At 36.4% G+C, this 23,737-nt stretch overlaps 1 protein-coding gene across 1 annotated transcript in view; it reads left to right on the plus strand.

Moving 5' to 3' along the window:
* The first annotated feature begins 2,300 nt into the window (after positions 1-2,300).
* LOC109059926 (alpha-1,3-mannosyl-glycoprotein 4-beta-N-acetylglucosaminyltransferase B-like) overlaps positions 2,301-23,737 on the plus strand; it is a 122,642-nt gene continuing 101,205 nt past the window's right edge. Inside the window, exon 1 of the mRNA XM_042769687.1 lies at positions 2,301-2,415. Coding sequence (XP_042625621.1) covers positions 2,322-2,415 — 94 coding nt within the window. The 5' untranslated portion in view covers positions 2,301-2,321. The remainder of the gene's footprint in view (positions 2,416-23,737) is intronic.

The following is a 23,737-nucleotide window of genomic DNA, read 5'->3' on the forward strand; positions in this document are numbered from 1 at the left end:
GGAGTGGTCCAGAAAATAGACCAACACTAATACACGTTAAATACAAGTTTGTTTGGAGAGTTTCGACTTTAAAGTAGGCTCTTAGTTTAAAGTAAATGTAACATAAATCACAATAATTTCAGCTGCGATATGTTGGTGGTTAAGTATATTATACTTATTATATATTATATATATATTAATAGCACTCTCAATTCTATTTCTATTCTATATACTTATTTTCTTTTTATTTATTAAAAAACCATTTAACATGAGATTTATCTATTCTTTTTCTATTATATCTACTTTTTATTTATTATTAAGGGATGCACTTTTCTCTTCTTTTTTGATTGCTTCTATTTTCCTCATTTGTAAGTTGCTTCAGATAAAAGTGTCTGCTAAATGATTAAATGTAAATGTAAAGAGGCTTATATTCCCAAGGCACCATTTTGTCAGATTGCTGCCACACTAATGCTCTGGAGATCGTCTCCATGACATCTTCTGATGGGGTTTCAAATGTGCGTCAAGGAACTTATTAAATCAATATTTCAAATGCTTCAAAAAACATTCTTGTTGATGTGTTTACTGCTTTTGAGATTGACAGTCTTGACTCTTGAGTCCCTGTTGGGGCCCATTTTGTAGCTTCCTCTAGGAACAGACATTAGAAATGTGGCCTAGGTTCTCCAAAGGGTTTCACAAATCTAACTATCAGCAGTTTGATTTGCCAAAAAAAAGAGAGGGGGGGGGGGGGGGAAACTTAATAATTAGCCAGTGTAGATGCATCTGTTGTAGAATATACTTTTTCTTAGTTAATATACACTGTGCATATTAGCACAACACTCAGACATTAACTTTTTGGCAGAACTTCAGCAGTCAAAGCCCCAGAAGAGATGAAGCTGGACAATAAGAGGCCTAATTCATCTCCAGAGCCTTAAATGAAACAATCACTAGCTGAAACATCACACAGATGTGATTAATTATCTACAGGCATGAGTAAGGCATAACTGGATATTAACTGCTCCTGAAATAAAAATATATTCACATTTGTCCATCACTCCCTTCTCTTTAAGAAGTATATTATGTGGTTAAAAAACATTTTTTAGATAAGCATTAACACCATCCATACAACCAATTTACCATAAACACAACTAATATATCTCAAACAAAAATAATAAAAAATATAAATATTGACATATTTACATTAAATTTATTTGCGCTTATGTAATGTATTTGCGCTTTGTAATGCAGTGCTTGAAGTGGGGGGAAAGTGCTGTCTGGATTCTCTTCCATGTATATTTATTTGTAAAATTATTCAGGATAATGCAATTGACATTTACATTAATATATTAAAAAATGGCATAAGGTGAGTGCTTGAAGTCGGGGGGAAGTTATGTATTTTATTTTGTAACATTTATTTCAGGATAATGCAATTATTTTAAAATATATTAAAAAGCCAATAAGGTGATCAATTTTAAAAATAATATATTTTTTTGGCCATTTATTACCACTTATTTACTTCTGGTAAAAACTAAGCTCAATCGTTAGCATCTGTGGCACAGTGTTTACAACAAAAATTCCACTTATTTACTTCTGGTAAATTTTTTTTGCATTTGCATTGCGTTAAGCTTTAGATATTTGATATATTACTGCTGTTTTAGGGTGAAGCATATGTGACCCTCTCTGTGAAATCCAGGCTAAAGTTTCAAAATCTAATTAATTTCACTATGATTTCAATCTTTGACATGGTCTTAGTCAGTAATAAAGATATCAATGTTAAATTTTCACAGAATGTTCTTTACCTTATGAAGGATGATTTTATATAGAAAACAGTAAATCACCAAAAAAAACAAAAAAAATCTTTAGCTGGGTTTTCACAGACAGGGTCACAAAACTTTTCATAGGAAATGTAAATAATATTAATAATAAGAGGTTAATGATTTTTTAAGTCTGAACCTACACCAGGACTGTATGCTTCCAAAAATCCCATTCAAAAGTCTACAGCGTGCAACATTAACTGCTGTTTCAAAACGAGAAAATGTGTTTCTTTTTTGGCCGCACGGAGGAGCAGCTGCACTGCCTGCACGAGCCAGTCCAACAAAACACCGTGCACCGAACACATGCACGCTCTCTCTCTCTCTCTCTCTCTCTCACGAACACACACACCCTCCTGTATAAACGGCTTCTGCCTGTACACCAGTCTCTCGCGTTCTCGCCCTCCCCTCTCATCTGGTCATCTCTCATGTGCGCGCGCTGTCATTAACGCACACACGCACCGCGGCAGCGCACTTCAGACGCGCTCCAGCACACGGTTCGGTTCGGGACATGATACCGGCGCGGACCCGGAGATGAGGCTCAGAAATGGCACCTTCCTAACAGTCTTACTATTCGGATGTGGGCTTATATCGTTGTCCTGGTACACCGCATTCAGCAATTCCAAAGGTAAGACGCTGCGGGCTTGGAGGCGCGTGTTCTGTCCGAGCGCATCATCATGGAAACGAAATGCTTCTCTTGCATTCTGTCATGCATTCAAATGCGGCACTGAAGCGCTGGAGCTGCAGAACACTGAACAGCTGTTCCATGCAACGCTGCTGCTTGGCTTGACTGTGCTTGTGCACCTTCTGTCTTCAACTGCTCCTCAAACTATCAAAGAGGCCTGTTGATGTTTCCTGAAATAGAAAGACAGCAGCATATACATTACCTAGCCAACGTTTTTATTTCGCTATTTACAGGACATTTAAAAGCACTGCTAGCCAAATAAACATTTTTCTGCTGAGATGCTGCTTTCTTTTGGGGTTTTGGAGGTTTTTACATCTGCACTTTTCCTAACAAGCAACCTAAACCCTTATTTGATGCTGTTTCAACCAGTTTTTTGTCTAACAAATGTTTTGAACACACTTGGCGCTTCCTGGGGTGCTTGAAGGTTCCTGAGAGGTTCCTTTGAGTCTGAGCCTGCTTGTAACTACGTGTTTAAATGTAGTTGATATGATGGAGGAGGACTGATGCGTTGGAATCTTGATATTTGCGTTCTTGCTCGGATGTGATGGATCCTTCCTGTTTACATCTTGGTGATTGATATCTCATGATATTTCTGTAGAAGGCAGCTGGTATCTTACAGAAAGTATGTGACGTTAGTGAACTATGAGAAGTGGGTATAATGTTTGTGTAGTGCATTATTTAAAATTGCTCAGTCTTTTCCACTTGCTTCCAGTTTTAAATCCTATTCAAGCCCTATATATGCTCTCTCAATCCATATTCATTCATCAAGCTTCATGGTTACACCTGTGTGCATAACACAAGAGCAGGTGTGACAAAAGGGCTAATTTAATAGAATTATAGCTTCTCTCTCCATCACAACTTTTCAACTTCTCTTTTTCTGTCCTGTCTGACTCTTTAGGAGTAGTCGAGCTGGTCACAAATCAAAGCAGATGTACTTAGTATCGGGCTAATTGCTTTTGTCAAGTGCAACACAGCAAAAAGCTCTATAGCTGTTTATGACTCAAACATTTCATTTGTGTTTGTTTTTACCGGAAAAATCGATTGATACACAGTACTGTAACTGAGCCCTTCTGAATTATTATTTTTTTCTCGCTCCAGCACTTGAGCATATCCATAACTTCCTGTGCTCTTGTCATTATGAACATCTGTTTTTGCTCATCTCATCCGTAGATGCCATGCATCTTATTCTGTTCCCCAAAAATAAAAAATAGGCTTTATTTTCTTTGTAAATTATTTTTTTATTATTATTTTAATTTGCAAAGATGGAAGATCTAAGAAATTGTTTTCATTGACAGGATGAATATAAACAGAATAACTTTAAAAAAAAAATTCCCAAAATATATTTATTGGCAAAAAAAAAAACACACACACACTCACAAACATACATTAGAGAACATTAAGACATCCACAACCAAACTAGAACATAAAATAAACAAATTTATACATTTTCGTACATCACAGGTCAGTGATGAATGTTTTTTTTTTTTTTTTGTGGCACATACAGTAAGGGCACACTTTGCATGTATTTTGTTAACGGAAGAGCTGTAAGCTTATTGTCAGTTAGCCGTTGTATGCATTGCTGGAGCGGGAAGAATTAAAACATAAACATCCTGTACCTGTGCAGGCATGCCTGCCTTATCCCTCTGACACAGGCAGATCAAGACAGACATCCTTACCCTTTATAATTACAGGACTTTGTAGTAGAAATCTCCTGAGCTCACACCTCAGTTTTCCAAGTAGTCTCTTTTTGACTAGCCTTACAGAGCCTTTCAGAAATGAAAATCATTTATTTTTTATTATAAAAGAGCACTGAGAACATTCTGCTAAATATTGTGTTTTTGTTGTTGTTGTTCAGTGGAGGAAGGAATATCATACATGTTTGGAGTACATGAAGAAGAGTAAGTAATAAAAGAGTTCTCATTTTTCAGTGAACTATCCCTTTAAGCCTGGGAGTATATGGGAAGAGGCTGAGTTCACTACCAGTGAGAGTGACCACGGTGCACACATGAGATCTGTACGGTCGCTCCAGGTGAAAGCTCTTCCACAGGGATGCAGAGAAAGCTCTTATTATCTGCATCCTGAAAGAGATAAAGATCTGGCTTGACCTCTTGATCTTTCCCATTTACTTCTTGTTTAGTCTCTTTTCTTTCTCTTGGTTGCTCACTAAAGGAGTGAAGCCAGGCAGGTATCACATTGCTTTTCATTCCAGCTTAAGCTGATGTGATATCTCAGTGATACTCCCCGGTTACCCATAATCCTCTCAGCAGAGATGAGGCAAGGAATCTGAGCAACCTTGTATTGATTTAGTCTTAAGGGGTCATCTGATGTGATTTCAATTTTTCCTTTCTCTTGGAGTGTTACAAGCTCTTGGTGCATAAAGAAGATCTGTAAAGTTGCAAAGACTAAAGTCTCAAATCCAAAGACTTCCAAAAGAGGACACAACTAGAAGTCAGTGGTTAGGTTGTATTTACAACACTGTATATAAAGTACTTTTCTGGGCTTAAATGTCCCCCATTTCGTTTTAGAGTTTTTGAGGTTTAGGTTCACACTCCCTTGCTGAGGCAAGTCTAGTTTGGTAAAAAAAAAAAAAATCACATAGCATTTGGTGTGTCAAAATTTTTTAGTTTACTCAATTGAAAGTAGGGCTGAACAATTACTCAAATTGTGATATGGGCAAGTGCCAGTGAATGTTAGTGCAAAAAAACTTGTATTTAAATATGAAGTCTACATGTTCTGCATGTTTCTGTTTGAATGAGCTGCGAAGCGCGTCCTTAGGGTTAGCACACGGGGGGATGTAAACTGCGACAATAACAATGGCCGTGAACTCCCGCGGCAGATAGAACGGTCAACACTTCACAAACATAAACTCCACCAGCGATGAACAGTGTTTTGTCACTACCACAGCATTATTACACCACTCTTAAACAAGTCACCCCACAGTATCTCCCTGACATGGCTGCTTCAACACTTACTGCGGTTACTGAAACCACACCTTCTTTCTTTGCGTGAACAACACTTCCCAAATACGCAAATATTTCCACATAGTGACGTAGACATGTGGGGTCGTTTTAGAACGAGCCGTTTTAGGAGGGCATGGCAGGGTCTTAACTTGGATAAAGAATATCTCTTTGGATTTGAGACTTTAGTCTTTGCAACTTTACAGATCTTCTTCATGCACCAAGAGCTTGTAACACTCCAAAGAGAAAGGAAAAATTTAAATCGCATCATATGACTCCTTTAAGGATGTCTCAGAATGATTGGTAGCTGGTGTGAGTTATTACTCAGACTTTTTATTTGATGATGAAAGCTGTTTACGTTGTTCACTGTCAGGGTCTGTTCCTCTGCTGCTGTTTGGGGTGTTTTTCAACATATCAACCACATTTGAGCCATGCTTCATTTTCTTAGCGATTCGTAAGGTTTGCATGTTGGTTGCACTACAAATTTTTCAAATAGCAATACACAGTAAAACTCTCTTGTTAAAAGAAAAGGCATGTCATTTTTCTAAGAAATAAGTAATACTAAAAGCCACAACTGTCTGGTTGGTGGAATTTTCTATAGAGCATCATGGGTAATATATTCCAGATGATTCTTGATAAAATGGGTTGAAACAATACAGGCTGAATGCTTCATCAAAACAATATATGATCGATTTCAATTCTGGAACCCAACTGTTGCACTCTCTAGTGCTGTATGCAAGTATGACTGATATATCAGGTTTTATTAATATTTTTTTCTTTTTATAGTCAAAACTAGCCATATTGGAAAATATGTCCCTGATATCCTGGTCTTTAGTCCCTCCTTTAGTCTAAAACCCTATTTGGACGAAAATTGTTTCTCAGGGGGCATAAGTGATTTTCACCATTTTCAGGGGGTAGTCAGTGATTAAATTGCCATCCGAATCCAGGATGCTGGAGTTTTTCTCTCACCACCCCCATAAAAATCCCTGGCCAAATTATCTAGTGTTTTTTGATGAACACCGAGGTCATGTGGAAATTTAATTGCCGCCCGAATCCACATCTCTGAGTTTACAAGAAGAAATCGATTCAAAATTCAGTGCTTAAACCCTTTTTGAGATCTCCCGAAAACACCGTAAGGTACGTTAACTGTTGTACTTTGGTGTAATTTGCATACATATTTATTTCTGAATTGCTGGAAAGTATTTAAAAAAACAATACTTCATAACTGCTCACAGCGACTGGGAGCAGAAAAAGAAGAATGTAAGGTCTGTTTTGGGTTTTGTTTCTTGTTCATTGTTTTCAAGGTTGTTTTTTTTTTTTTTTTTGTAGTATGATTTATGCTGTTTGTGTCATGCTTCCCTTGCCCTCATGTATCTCTGCCTTGTGTATGTGTCATGTTCTCATTGGTTAATGTCTTGTCATGTGATTATCAGTTCTGTTTGCTCATTGGTTGCTTTAGTCATGTGTCTTGTTTCCCATTGGTTTGTTCTTGTCATGTGACCCTCATTGTCTGTAGAAGTAGCCATGTCTTTGCCATTGTCTCTTGTCGTGTATTAATGTTGTAACCTGCTGTTGGCGAGTCTACTTTGTTTCTGTCAAGTCAAGTCAAGTCAAGTCAAGTCTTCGTTTCTTGTTTGGATCATGTTTGGATGTTTTGGATCACTCTGTAAATAAACTGCACTTGGGTTCTCATTACTCTCGCCTTCAGTGGACTATCTTTACAAAGAAAAGCACGCAAACATTCAAAATGGGTCTTTATTATGGCAGCAGCGGGTATGCAGTACAATTTTAAAATGTGTATTATAAACAGATATATAGGCTACATAACTATATCGCGTATAATTATATACTACTATAGCGTGTCTTTTTAAACAGGAGATTTAAATAAATAATAAATAGGATTATATATTATAAAATATGCTTGGAATAATAAGAATACGTTTTACATAAGAATCTTTAAATGCATTTTACACAAATAATAAGAATACATTTTGTAAATAAAATAAAATTTTATTTACAGCAGACAATTATGTGACTGGTCACGTGAGCAGCGCGTTCGTAGGATCAAAGAACTCCCTCCTCCTCTGTGAACTCCTCCTCTGTGAACTCCTCCTCTGTGATCGCCATCCGAATCCATGTGTTTTATCACTGAGGTGATATGTAAATTTATTTTTACAGACCTCCCCCTGAGAAACAATTACCGTCCGAATCGGTAAGTAGTCTTATTTATTTGTTCGTTTTTGCCTGTAGTCTCAACCATCAGAAAGAGCGTAGCATGAACACAGGTCGAGTTAAGCAATAATGTTTAGCCTACTACTTGTTTAAATGCTTTTCCCAGCGTACGGTTTCTTAGAGAGTTTTGTCATAGTAGCGGCCCCAGACTGTGGCCCCAAGGGCTTAGGACTCTGTTGCCAGAGTAAGCATAACAAACAAAATAGCCATGTGACGGTCTGCAAGAGCAGTTTGTTTAAAGGTCTGCTATCCTTAAAGTAGTTACTTAGTACACTTTTATAGTAATAGATTAACACAATAAGTGACCAATAAAGAAAAGATTCTCTTGATTTTAGCAGGGAATGTGTTTTCTTGTTGGAGTTTATTATTTGTTAACTAGAGTGCTAAACTTGTTTCATTGTTATGGTGGGTCTTGCTTGTGCTCAGTCCAGATTTGCTGTCTTTGTGTGCGTGTGTGTGTCTTCTGGTGTGAGTCTTGCACCTTTGGAAAGACTTGAATTATTTAGGGCTGGAGTGGCTCTAGACCACTTGAAACCCTCGCTCAGTAGAGGCCCGGCTGAAAAGAGAGCCAGTGCTCAATCCAGCTGACTGAAACCCATCTAAATATTTAATTCATCCAAAGCCACAAATTCTGAGAAAGCACTGATCAATTCACTACAAATGCAGATGAAGGTTTAGACTTCTGCCTGACTACAGACAGCTTCTGGAATAAAAAAATGCATTGTCTCTCTGTATTACTAGTGGTCGACTTGTACTTTTTTTTTGTTATGAAAAGCTGAATTTTCAGCATCATTACTCCAGTCTTCAGTGTCTCATGATCTTCAGAAATCATTCTAATATGCTGATTTGCTGCTCAAGAAACATTTCTGATTATTATCATGTTGAAAACAGTTGTGCTGCTACATTAGAAGTTAACAAGAACAGTGTTCATTTGAAACAGAAATCTTTTTTAACATTATCAATGTCTTTACTCTGACTTTTGTTCGGTTTAATGCATCAAAGAGGGTTTTATCCACACTGTAGTCTGTTTGTTGTGACATCATGATGAGCTGTGCAGGCATATGTGCAGTGTGTGTGTGTGTGTATCAGGGGATGTGCCTGTAGGCAGGAACAGTCTTGTCTCTCTTAATTTAGCCCCAGTGATGCAGCTCATGTAGCCCTTTTCTTTCACTCATTATATGATGTGGCACTCTGCCAAAGGCTACATTATGCAAGCCACCCTCCCTCCTGACAGCACTTGCAAACACGAGACACACACACACACACACACACACACACACACACACACACACACACAATCGTCATTTATGGATACCATAGGAATGCATGCGAAATGCCATAAGCTGTAACCAACCTGTTGCAAAAAGTCAGTGACTTCTCTAATAAAACAACTTTTTTTTTTTCAGTAAAAATAGTTCAAACCAAAATATTGTTTAGTGTAAAACATGTTGAAGATTAGCTGATAGGCTGTTGATTCATTAAATTATAAACTGTTTCCTCTAAAAAGCTGTTTCTTCAGTGGAGTGAAGCCACTCCTCCATTGACATTAATTAAAAAAAACTGCCTCTGGTTTCCTTTCCCACGGACTGCCAAAATAGAAACTGTAGCATTAGCCGCTATGCTTTTTTCTGCTAAAGGTTGCAGGCTTGCCTTCTAGTGGCTTCTAGTCCCCATGCAGTCGGTGTGTATTGAGGTTTAGGTCCACACTGGGATAGAAAAACACACACACACACACAGACTGGATTGAGAACGCAGGTGGCATCATTTATAATGAATGTGACTGATGTTTTACCTGTTATTTCCATATGGAGAAACGCAGGTGTGTGCACCCCTTGTGCATTCAACGTTTACTTCTATTCTGTGGAGCAAATCTGTCTTGTGGATGTTTACAAGACATCCACCATCCTGCTACTTTGAGAAGAAGTAACAATGCAAAACTAGAAGTCTCCTGTTATTATCGACGCAGCTGACTACTGCAGTGTCACTATGACATGCTGTATAGATGCATTATATATTATAAATAATTGTGTATCAGTGTATCAGTTAACCATTGCATGGCCCCATCCTAAAATGTAAAAAACAATCACAATCTGTAGACATGTGATAGCTCTGTGTGAGGAACAGACTTTAAAATTTTTAACTCTAACCACAGTGATCAGATCAGACTAGAATTGGTGAATTGTTAATATTAATGGTAAAACTTTGCATTAAATGCATTAACTAACCATGAGCATCACATTAGTTACTGTATTTATTAATCTTTCTTAACATTAGTTAATATAAATACAACGGTTCATTGTTAGTACATGTTAGCTCAGGTCTATTAATAATAAAATATTAATATTATGCGTGCTAGTATTTGTATGCGTGATTTTGTATGCGTGCATGTTAGATTCCTTCGCTCATGTTTTTTGTTTGATTGTTTTTTTTAAATAAAAACCACTCAAACTAATTCAATTTTTTAACCTATATAAATTCTATTTACAAACTCTTAACCCACAATAATGCTCAATAACTGTAATTTTACTCAAAGATAATTGTTTTCTGAAAAAAAATTACACCTTGCACTTTAAGATAGTATATTGTTTTAGAATTTTATAGTAAAAAAAAATAATTACATAAAAGCTAACTAGTTTAGCTTCAGGTTCTAAAGGGTTAACAGATGCAACGTTTGATTTAATAATGTATTAGCAAATGCTGAAATTAGGGTTAAGATTAATAAATGCTTTAGAAGTATTTTTCCTTGTTAGTTCACATTAACAAATGGAACCTTATTGTACACTCTTAAAAATAAAGGTGCTTAAAAGGTTCTTCAAGCGATGCCACAGAAGAACCGTTTTTGGTTCCACAAAGAACCATTCAGTCAAAGGTTCTTTAAAGAACCATCTCTTTCTCAACTTTTTATAATCTGAAGACCCTTCTTTCACTACAAAGAAGCTTTTGTGAAACAAAAAGGTTCTTCAGATGTTAAAGGTTCTTTATGGAATCATTTAGACCAAAAGGTTCTTCTATGGCATCGTGAAGCACCTTTATTTTGAAAAGTGTAAAGTGTTAACTTTTTAATCTTTTTATATATATGAACTGTCAAAAATAGTAATTAATTAGAATTCATTTTTTTTTCTTAAAGGGTCAATTCAGCCAAAAATGAAAAATGGTGTTATCATTGTTTTGTATGATGAACAAATTTAATTTAGAATTTTATTCACGTATAAAAATTTGTCAACACACATACATAGAGCACAACAAATATAGTAAATAGACGCTTAGCCGTGATACACCAGAACCAATGAGGATTATTCATGCCTGTCACACAAGTACTGCTGATCTGCTTTTGACCATATTTGATGTGAAATATAGGCCTGTAGTCTTTTTAGTGTGGTTGCATGGACTTTCAGTTGATGGACAAAAAGTAGGAAATGATAATAATGATATCCTTATTTGTGTTCCAAAAAATAAAAAAGAATAATAATAATGATATGAGGGTGAATAAATAATGGGAAAAAAAAAACTTTTTAACAGCTGCAATCACTATATACAGTGGTTATATGGAAAAATCATCAAAAATTATCCTTTTGCTTTCCACTGAAAAATTATGATATGAGAGCCATTAATAACAGAACATTCATGATTTGGTGAACTAATTCTTATACAATTGAGAAAGGAAGAAGTGTTGTGGTCATTCACAGACACAGATCAGTTGTTTCTGGTTATGGGTCAGAGAAACAGGAGGGCAATATGCCAGTGTGCTTTGCATGTGCAAGATCACCTTCTCTCTGTCATATTCAAACACACTTCAGACCCAGCAGAGTGTCATGATGGAGGGAAGTCAGACAGGACGTGACTGATGTACTGAAGGCATTTACTCTTTGCACTCATTGGATAATTCATCATCACTGCCCATCTGAAAAGTTTGGTCACACTTTATTTTAAGGTCCAATTCTCAATATTTACTAACAATTAACTATGACTTTTTCCTAAATAAACTCCTAATTACTGCTTATTAATAGTTAGTTAAGTTTAGGCATTGGGTAGGTTTAAGGGATCTAAATTATGGTCATGCAGAATATGGCATTAATTTGTGTTTTGTAAGTACCAATAAACAGCCAATATGACATATGCATGCTAATTAGCAGCTAGTTAATTGTGAGAATTGGTCCTTAAACTAAAGTTTTACCAAAAGTTGTCATTTTAAAAGTGGCAAAGGTTTTTTGTTTTGGGTTAGAGTTATTCTGCAGTATTCTGTAGTAATTATAAGATGTGATTAATATGTGTAAAACAATAGAAGTCTGTGGTGTGTTCCTGTGTGGATAGCTGGACAAACGTGTGTGTGTGTGGTCCACTCAATCATTGCATGTGATGTCTCACAAACATTCAGATGGCAGTGTTAAGCCGTGGTCACACCGGACTTAGAGCGTATGAGAGCAATGCAAACAATATAGCTTTAAGTTTGTCTGTTCTTTGAATCTGTCTGTGATGCTTAAATTCTCTACTGGTCAAATAGATCCTCTATTGCTGTTTGCACTTTGCAAATTTACAGTTTACCAAACTGAACTTAGGTCCACAGCGTGAGACAAAAGTTGTGTTTCTGAGGAGTGTGTGATTTGTGCCTTTTTGCGCTCTTGCTGTGATTTCATTATGCACACTTAGTAAAGTGTAACTTTATGCAACCTCAGTCAATGATGAAACAATTTTTTTTTAATCTATTAGTGTGTTAAAAATACACTACCATTTTCTATTTTAAATAAATGCTGTTTTTTTTTTTTTTTTACTTCATCATCCTGAGAAAAATCTATCACAGTTTATGCAAAAATATTTAGCATCAGAAACTCAATCATGTGACACTGAAAACTGGAGTAATAAATTAAATTTTAAAATATATTGAAATAGAAGACAGATATTTGAAATGTTAATATTTTGCTAATTAACTGTTTGACTGTATTTTTGATCAAATAAACACAGCCTTGGGAAGTAGAAGAGACTGCTTTCAAAAACATTAAAAATGTTACCAATCCCAAAGTTTTGAACAGTAGTGTACTTAAAAAATGTACAATTTACAATTCTATAAATGTTTTAATTTCTGAATTAAATTTTATTTTGAAAGTAGTTTGCATTGCAATAGGTCATGAGGTGTGACTCCCAAAAATGTATGTGAATTTAGGCCTATATATTATTTTTTTATGTAAAGTTGTTTATAACTTCAACAATATTTGTAGAAAAAAAAAAAACCTTTCTAAAAACCTTTGATAAAAGTATGTTTCAATGCAATAACCCATCTGCCACTTTACGTCTGTCTCATCCAAATCTTCAGTTTTGAACTAGAGGGGTTTGTGTGATCTCTGTGAACAGTCTATACATTGCCGTTTCATGAACAGACGGTCTCAAAGAGCCATTTAGCACCTCACCATTTTCTTTAGAGATATGATATTGAGTTCTGCCTTTGCGCACTGTTTGTGTGGTTGTGACTGTATGATTCAACCTAGAGTTAAACCTCTCATGGTGACCTGGCCATTGTGCTTACTTGTGAGTTTTTCTTTCATCTCTATCTGTCATTCTTCTATCTTATTTGTTGGCTTGCTTTTTTGTGCTTGAGGGTCTGTCAGGAGAGGTCATGTTTACCCAGAGTGCACTAAAGCCAAGAAGGACAGATTTTCTCATAAGGCATTGCTCCCACGACCCTTTCAGAGTTCACTCTCAATTTCTCTGTCATACCCCATTAGAGCCCCAGACCTTTGATAAGGGCCCTGACACCCACACAACCCTGCGCTGAAACTGAGAAATACAGGAATGCTTTTACTGATCCCCGTTAACAGAAAAACCTTGAGACGTGAGGAAGTAGACTGCTGAACATTGATGAAATCCTGTGTAAATGCCCTTCACATTAAGAATAATAACTATAAGGATAACTATATTAGTGTCCATATCATTAGACTGTAACGATCTGTTTAATAAAAGTAGGGATGCACCTAGATATGTGCCGGTATTCGGTAATGCAATCTATCACGGTAATGAATATGCACGATATTGTTATCGTGGGCACTTCAAAATACCATAATTACTTATTTCAAAATTTTCTGATTTTTTTGAGTGCATTTTAATAATATTTTCCCCATCAACTGGTCATAATGCACAAAACCGTTGTATGTTGCGTAAAGGACGCATGCGCACCCTTATGTAAACAAGCACGGATGAGAAAGAGACACGGCCTGCATCCCAATGTGCATACTATCCATCCTAAATTCTATGTGATATTAGTAATTTTCAATACTATTTAGGGCAGATAGGGTGGATAGTATGCAAACACTGACTCAGTTATGCTGAATGAAAGCGCACATTAACTCTGACAGCAGATAGCACTAAATTAGAGAAATGCAGCCATAACCCCTGAAACAAAACTGCTGCACTACTTTCTAACCATAGATAGATAGTTTAAACCATAGATACATGTCTATGTTTTAAACAGCCATTCAGAGTTTTGTATTCGCAGTGGTGTTAAGCACCAAATACTTACATTTTTAGACTTAATAATAGGCTATTTATTTTATTATTCTTTTTTTTTTTTACACATTTTAATCTGGACTATAACATGCCGTATATATTGTTTGAAAATGTTTTGATTTTTTATTGTTTGGTCACACTTAAGATTACATTTAGGCTTTATTAATTAACATTAGCCTAGTTAATGCATTAGTTAACAAACTGCCAATGAAAAATTATTCTAAACATTCATTAATCTTAGGTAATTTCAAGAGTTAATAACACAATGTTAAAATCAAAATGTGCAGCTGTGTTATTTAATGAACTAACAGATAACTTCAGTAGCAAATGTATCTATTGCTCATTATTAATTGTTAATTCATTAACTAAGGTTAACTAATGAGATCTTATTGGTCTTTATAATTTTTATGCACTTTAATCTGTGTGAAATGTTTTACTTTAAACATTTTTTGTGTATTACTTTTTATGTGAATGTTCAGTTCTTTTTGTTAAAAGAAAAAAGTTATTAAGCCTGTTATAGTTTGACAACACTTCTTTTTGCAACTAAATTTCAATACCGTGATAAAAGCATTTACAACATGAAAATTTCATACCATCAAATAATATTTTTTGGCCATCAGACCCCCTTCTAAAATTAAAATCAGCTTTGCTGAGCAGAAGAGACTTTAAAACATTAGAAAATATTACAGATCCTGATTTGAACACTATGTGTGAATGTGATGTGAAAGTGAAAGTCGTGACATTTGTCAAGTATGGTAACCCATACTCGGAATCGGTGCTCTACATTTAACCCATCCAAGTGCACACACACAGCAGTGAGTAGGGAACACACACAAACTGTGAACACACACCCAGGGCAGTGGGCAGCAATTCCCTCCACAACCCCACTACAAACATGGGTATCAATGACTTAATCAAGGACACTTCAGTCATGGGTATTGAGGATGGAAGAGAGCACTGTTTATTCACTCCCCCCACCTACAACTCCTGCCAGCACCGAGACTCGAACCTGCGACCTTTTGGATTACAAGTCAGACTCTCTAACCATTAGGTCCAAAAAAAAAAATATAATAGTTTTTTAAAATATGAAACCACTGTGAGTTTTATACATATGAAAACAATATGAGTACAATATAAGATCATGGCACTTTTTTTTCTTTTATTTGTCATGTATCCTAGCAGTATCTTTAAACATTCAACGTGTCCAAATGATTACTTCATATGATTAAAATCAAATGATTTTCGTTTAAACATATCTCTTTTCAACAGACCAGTATTTGTCCTCATGTGTTCTCATTTATCGCTCATTTTATAACTGCTATTTCCGGGATCAATAGAGCTGATTAGCATTTGCCACAGCTCACTGACCTGCATGACTGTTTGTCCAAGTTTATGATGAGCAGGTTCCAAATTAACACTTGCCAAGGGCGTTTACTTACAGTTTGTGATTTGGCTGCTGTCAGATCCAATACAGTTGCAAACTCTCCATTACACTGTTCCTCATTTGCAAAACACCATGAAGTCAAAATTCTCTGAACAAACATAACACATGTATATGTTTTGCGTCAAATTGATGACCATCTGTACTAGAGCCCGACCGATATATCGTTTAGCCGATATCGATATATATATTTTTAGCCGATATTATCGGCCGATATAAGCCCTAGCGCCACTTTCTTCTCTTTATAGTTACTTTTTAGGCGGTTCCTATAGCGTGATATGGACAAATATCGAGCGCGCATAATGTTACGTGATCCATGTAATGCGCGAGGACCAATCTCCACTCGCATTTAAATGATCGCTGGTTCCCGCCTCCTTCTTCCCGTCTTACGAACTGTTACACCACTGCTTCAAATTATCCGCCCGCCACCCACTTGCACCTATATTTGATCATCACATTACAATGATTCTAATTCTTAGTTTTGCGTGATGATATGATGAATGGATGGTTAATTTTTAACAGCAGATTAAGTGACGTTAGAGACTGGAGCTGATCTGCGCATCATGGCACACATCTGCGGTGCATTAAAACCTGCGTTACGGCCACCGGAGCTGATCGTGGCCACTCAGTCAGTACTGATTTATGGTTCACACCATATATAATGTTATATGCCACAGGCCCAGAACTCATGCTTATCACATTGCGCGGTGCGACAAAATACAATAGAATTCTGTTGTATTTTGTCACGCCGCGATGCTCTCTACACTTGAAGAATAGAACCCATTATAATCAGTGATGTTGTCTACACTGGATGCAGTAAACTGATGCCTTTTTCTATTTATGACATGCTGACACAAAGTTCAAATGATTTTCAACGGTCGCTTTGTCGTGTACAGTCAGTTTGTCAGTACAGTCAGTAACATAGCAGACTGAAAAGTTAACGTCTTTTTGCAGTCCAATAGACGGCAGTTCGGTGGTGGCTTGAGTCTGTTGAATGGTGATTTAATGCTACATTGTAACCTAGTTGGAGAGACTCAATACTAAGCAAATAAACAACAATGTCCCCATCTTTTACTCACACAGTGAGCTTATCATATTCGTATGTATGTATATATAGACTGTGTCTGTGATTATTAAACTGCAAAAAAAGACGATTTAAAATATGAATGTTCTGCATATTCAATTGATTACCAGAAAATACAAAACACAGAGTTTGTGAAACATATTATTCATTTTTTTTTTTTTTCCTTTTGATATGTTCACATTTGGAAAAGCTGTGCTTCCTGCATAAACCTGCCCCTGCTGGTTTGGCAGTAGCTTGCTTACCCTACACAGTTTCCTTGTTTAATTTCTTAATTCAAGTTATATATTTAGTTCTATTTGTGTTATTTATAATAAGTGAAGTGAAGTTTACTGTTAAGTGCACTGATGTCAGATTCATTTTGAATAATAAAGTTTATTGTTACTGCCTCCACTACATAGGCCTTTGTTTGTCACATCATTATAAGTGTTTTGCTCACCACATTTGAGTTATCATTGCAAAAAATGTGTTTATGTATAGTTTATGTAGGTTATATACTGTATTCTATTTACAGTACCAGTCCATGAATGGGAAGTGTGTCCAAACTTTTGACTATACCGTACTATAATATAGCCTACACATAAAGAATTTCAGCCAATATATCGGTATCGGTCGTTTTTTGCTCCCTAATATCGGCATCGGCCCCAGAAAACCCCATAACATTGTTCATTGTAGACAATGATTATAATGGATTCTATTTGATTTTGACACAACGTTTGTGTCCAGTGACGGCAGTGGGTGATGTGTGGTTAAACTATGCATCGATGTCTTGCTCTAGAGGCAGTCACATGCAAATGTGTTTGCCCAAGTGACTTTACAGATCCCACAGTATCCAAACCAAGCCATTTTTGGAGCTTGATCAAATGCTTTGTTTATGCAAAGGATGACATTTTATTCTATGAAGTTTGCAAGATGCTTTAATGGTACAAAGACCTCTTAAATATCAAAAGATCAAGGAAAATTGGATTTCTCATATCATGACGCCTTTAAAAATTGGCTATATATTCCTTTAGGAACAAATACATATTTATAATATATTTGCAAGTAATGACCAGTAAGAATTTTGTGGCCTGTGGCCTGCCATTTTCTCACTTCACTACACCCACCATGTCCAGTTGTGGCATAAAGGTAATTACTAATGTTAGTGATTTAATATAATGTGAGAGGATGCATTGTCATCTTTGCAGAGATCCTTGAATGAGATACGGGTGGGACAAATGATATGCTAAAACACAGTAGTGGAGATACAATTAAAAAGCAGGGGGTGACCTTAAGGGTCAGCTTCAGTGAGGAAGATGTAGTGTATGCTGCATGTCTGAGAGTGTGTTCATAATCTATAGATAGTTTTATTCCTGCTGTGCCAGCCATCTGTGCTTTCAAGAGTTAGTGTACAGTGTACTTTTTGTTGTATTTATGTTTGTGTCAGATTCACACCTACACACACAGAATATTTTTAGATACAGTGATTAATTGGTTAAGCCATTACCGTACAACAGAGCTGGGCAGCTTTGGTCCTGGAGGGCCACTGTCCTGCAGAGTTTAGCTCCAACCCTAATCAAACACACCTGCATGTAGCTTTTTACTGATTTTGAAGACCTTGATTAGCTTGTTCAGGTGTGTCTGATTAGGGTTGGAGCTTAACTCTGTAGCACAGTGGCCCTCTGGTCCTAAGCTGCCCAGCCCTGCCCTACAATATACTGTGATTTTTTTTTAAAAAATTTTATTTCACAAATTTCAGAATTTTTTTTCATGCAGCTTTGGAATGATTTAAAATTATTAATGCTGAAACTTATTCAGGATGTAAAAAGTCATGAGGTGATGACTCCCAATTTCCCAAAAATATATGTAAATGATTATATTATTTATATATAAAATTATATTTATGTTTTCAATACTATTTGTAGTAAAAAAAAAAAAAAAAAAATTACAATTAACATGTTTGATAATGATTAGAATGTGTACACTCACTTGTAAAGATGTTAGATGTAAGAAAATGTTATTTATTACATAAACCACTTGACATTTTAAGTCTTGAAATGGATCATTTTCTTGAAAATAGTATAGAAAATCTTGAAAATGGTTTCAAAGGTATATATGTATATCACAAGACTTACACTGTACATGTAATTATATTATAAAAAGATTCTTGATTTTTTCAGCAAGGTTTGTAATCTTCTAAGGGTGCCATAGTAAATAGATAGATAGATAGATAGATAGATAGATAGATAGATAGATAGATAGATAGATAGATAGATAGATAGAAAATAGATATATGCATCAGTATGCACATTGAATAGTAATATACTGTATATATAATACAGACAAAAAAAATAATAATTCCTATAATTTCTGCAGTGACCCAAGAATTTCTGCTCATCACCGCTTCCAGTTTTTACACAATATGTTTTTTTTCACTGTATTGTAGCTGGTGTGTTTACATTATTTGAGGGTTGATCAATAAGACTTTACAGCATATCTTACTATGGTTTTGTCAAACACAGCTCACCCGACCGCTTGGCTATTGTGCTTGGTCATTCTCGCCAGCCATCTGCCAGCGTAGTGCTTCTCATGCTGACAGTTCAGCGGGCACGGGTCCATGTGAGGGTATTTTGAAGGTAGGAGGGACCTGCCTGATTCACTGATGTGAGCTCAAATGTGCTTTAAATGAATTCTAGGCTGCTCGCCCACACGCTAAGTATGCCATATAACAAACATTTGCACAAACGTACACAACAACAGTGTGTTCAGTCTTCACCTTGTTGTTAAATACACAGTCAAACGGAAACATAAATTTGCATCTCTCGATAAAAAAGTCTGACTCGAGCAGAAGGTGGTTGCTGTGGTTTCACACTCTGTGACAGAAGTATGGCAGTTAATATACCGCTGTCGGCTTAGAATAGTTAATGCTAAATGTTTGAACATGTGAACATGTTTTCTCAATAGAGTTCTATTGGAATGTGTCCTAAGGCTGATGATACATGGGACAACTATTTGAGCAATGTTGAATGTCCCATGACGATCTAAATTATGCAGATAGAAATTTGTTGCCCATTCTCAATTTGTTGCTCGGCAACATTGCTCAAAAAGTTACCACGTGTATCATCAGCCTAAAACATTGTCTATTATTGCTCTGAATATTGTAATAGTGATTATTCATGTTGATTAATAGAATACATTATGTAGAAATGTTTCTGTATTTGGGGAAACATCACAACCATATTCTAGACTGATGTGTCGGTTCATGTCTAGTTTAGTGCAGTTATGCATAAACTCCTGTTACAATCACCGAAGCTGCAAAATTAATCTCTTAATTACATCTTCATTTCGTTGTATAAGATGAGAAAATTCGCGCACACTCAACTGAACTCCAGTGTTGAGTCATCTAAACGCCTCCAATTGGCCATTGCATTCATAAACTCAATAGAAGTGTGTGATTGCTTATAATGCTTAATCTGATGTAGTGTCACAGATAAAATGTTATTCTTTGAATTGAAACTTTTCATTAATTTTCACATTTCATTTAAATCGTAACAGCCATAATTGAAAGTGGAGGGCTGCATGCATGCATTCTATAATAGACTAAATGATGTAGAATATTTTAGAAATGATAGCTGACATTGTGGTCAATTTTCTTCCATGTAATAAGGTCTTAATTTTTCCTTTAAATCTACTACTACTTATACAGGAATGTTTGTGGGAAGCCATGCATCATACACAGTTTTGTGGAACAAACCAGAATTTCTCATACGTCTCATTTAAAAACTTAGAATATAGCAAACAAGTCATATTCTGTAATGACTGCTTTGGCAATTATGTTGTGGTGCTGTCAAATTGCAGGAGCGTAATAGCACCTGTGCTCTTTTTCTTGAAAAAGAGTTGAAAGAAGCAAATTGTGCTTTTAATGCGATCAGAACCAGGAACTGCAGGGGTACAGTAAAATTCACCTGGATTATCGGTTCAGTGTGTTAATGCACCTGAAGCCACCATGATCACACAGTTTTCATGTCTTTTCAGACAGATCAAGCCATTGACTTTCTCTGCATATTCACCTTCATTTATCACAATAAATCAGTGATGAATAAGTTGGCAGGAATACCTGTTTAACTACCCCCTCTTGTTCTCTCTTTCTCCATTACACTCTACATTTATCTCTCCCCCCTCGGGTCGAGCTCTATCAGTCTGTTCTCTTTCCCTCACTTCCCTGCTCAAGACACCGATTGATTGGGATTGCTCTTGCTGCTGATTGTAATGGTTTTTAAAATCTTTGTGCACTCATAGCACTCTTTCTTCCTGCCACACAGACAGGTCTCTCTATGTCCAGGCCTGAGGACAGGGAACCATTTAGAATGATTAAGGAAAAAGCTCAGGGTGGCTTTACATCTCCTTGACCTGCAGCTCATTGGCTGGGATGTCTGACTCTGCGTGGAGATGGAGCGATTTTATTATGCAGCAGCGTGTGGTGGAGGGATGTGGAGGTTAATGCTGTCATGTGAAGGACACTGCTTCATTGGTCTTTACTGTTCTGAGCTTCCTTCAGTTTAACTACCAGATATATTGCTGGATTCAGCAATGTAGTTTAATGCTACTATGTCTTTGTAAGCAAAACAGTCTGATAAATAATGTGGATAATGACTTTTGCTGTTATGTCGTTAAACTGTTATTTTGTTGTTAGATTTTTGAACAAGCGCTTTCATGATAGGAGGTTTCCAGCAAATGAGCGGTTATCAACTAATTGCATTCAGCGACTAATTGGTTTTAAAGGCTCAGTGAGCAGTTATACTAGGGTTATAATCTGGTAATGGAATTCATTAGCAATGTATTCCATTAATACATTTATTTCTTTTAGAAACACATTTTAACATCAAAATTTTTTGGCTACATTTATTAAACTGTTATTTTTGTACCAAAATCATAAATAAGTCCCATGAGGGATGGTTGTTTATGATTTCCTGTTTTTTTCTTTAGTTAGTGTGTAATGTTGCTGTTAGAGCATAAACAGCGTCTGCAAAAGTTATGATGCTCAAAGTTCAATGCAAAGGGAGATATTTTCTTTTAAAGAAATCGCTGTTTCAGGATTACAAAAAAAGGCTGTTAGGGACTATATATGCTTCTACCTGAGTTTGTGACATCACTAACCTCGATGTTAACATAAACCCCGCCCCTGGGAACACGAAACTACCCATAATGGTAAGGGGGCGTGACTTTTCCAGAAAACGGTTTGCGAATCACAAACAAACTGGGCCAGCTAACCAATCAGAGCCCATTGCGTATTTCTGAGGGAGGGGCTTCATAGAACCAGGAACTTAATGTCTCAGAGCACATGCTTGTAGTATTACATCAATCTAAATGAAGTCCCAGCAGAAGAAAAACAAATACATGTCAGAATAATAGATGCTCAGTCTAAAAGTAGAGCTGAGAAAGAGTTTTCGGCTTCAGAATGATGGGAAACAAAAGCTAGAGAGGATTTTACAGAGCACAGAGACCTTATAAAGTTATGGCATTTATTTCAGTGATGAATATGTCAGTTTAGGCAGATTAATTTGCCAGTATTTATTTTAAGATTATTAGTGTCACAATCTGCTGACAGCATGGTAAATGTATAATGCAAAGGATAATTTATGTTTTCAGATGTTTTTTAAAGGGGTCATATGATGCGATTTCAAGGTTTCCTTTCTCTTTGGAGTGTTACAAGCACTTGTTGCATGAAGAGGATCTGTAGAGTTGCAAAGACTAAAGTCTAAAACCCAGCTCCAGAGATATTCTTTATGAAAGTTAAGAGTCAACCACACCCCCTAAAACGGCTCGTTCTAACACGTCCCCACATCTGCGTCACGATGTGGGAAGATTTGCATAACGCCGCCAAAATGTTCACGCAAAGAAAGAAGCCGTAACCTTTGATTCTCGCTGTTGCCGCTGACGCCATGTTGTGGAGACGCTTTTTCATTGTGAAAGCGAAACTATTTTGTTTGGTCTTCCAAAAGAGGACACAACTAGAAATCAGTGGTTAAGTTGTATTTACAACAGTATTCCAGAACATGGTTTTATGTTTACACGCCGTGATGCAACGCAACGGGTAAAAACACAGTATAAGTAATTATAATACCTATTATATCCCCACTGGATACAACAAATGGCTCGTTTGTAATGGGTTTTATTGTTTTTGTTTTGTCGTGCCGGTTTTCTGACCGGGGCATGCATCACAGTATGGTAAGGAGCGTAACATTTCCATCACATGCTTGAGGTATTCGGCCAATCACAACGCACTGGATAGGTGCCCAATAAGAGCACACCTCGCTTTTCAGAACGATGAGTTTTGTAAAAATTGACGTTATTCAGAAGGCGGGGCATAATGGAGAAACAATAATGTACAGTATGTTGAAAATAATGTGTTTGAACCTTAAACCGCATAAACTCATTTCTTTACAACAAATAAACAAAAAAATTAAATTTCTGAGAAAAAACATATCACCCCTTCAAGTGAATTTTTAGGTAATCTATATATATTTATACTTTGGGGCCATTGAATGCTTGAATCTGATTGGCTGACGAACGTTCTGAGGTGTGCAATTATTTTCTGGGAAACGCACGGCGAACATAGTTCCCGGCAGCTCTCTTGACCGCATTACAGTTCCATATCACTTCACATAGTTAACTGTAATAACGGAAATTAGCATACCGGACTAACACAAAAAACAACATGACAGACGATTTTCCGAAAGTAAATACACATGACATTTCTCACTAGCGAGGTAATAACAGCACTGTTTAGAGACGCTGCTGAAGAACACTGTTGAGGGACGCACAGAGGTAGCCCAATTCACACAAACGCTCTCTCTCTCTTTCTCTTTCTCTGTGTGTCTCTGTCTCTCGCTCTCTTTCTAATAACTTCATTAATAACTGCATTAGAATGCTATCAACGGCTCAAGCCTCCATTACCAGCTTTAAAATGACGTTTTGGAACCAGCAAAAGAGGCACTGGGTGAGAAGCAGAAGAAATAATCCTACTCTCAATAGTGATTTAAGAACAAAAACCGGACTAATCTCTTTAAATATATAATC

Source organism: Cyprinus carpio, chromosome A14 (genome assembly GCF_018340385.1).
Source record: "Cyprinus carpio isolate SPL01 chromosome A14, ASM1834038v1, whole genome shotgun sequence".
In the NCBI taxonomy this organism is placed as follows: Eukaryota; Metazoa; Chordata; class Actinopteri; order Cypriniformes; family Cyprinidae; genus Cyprinus; species Cyprinus carpio.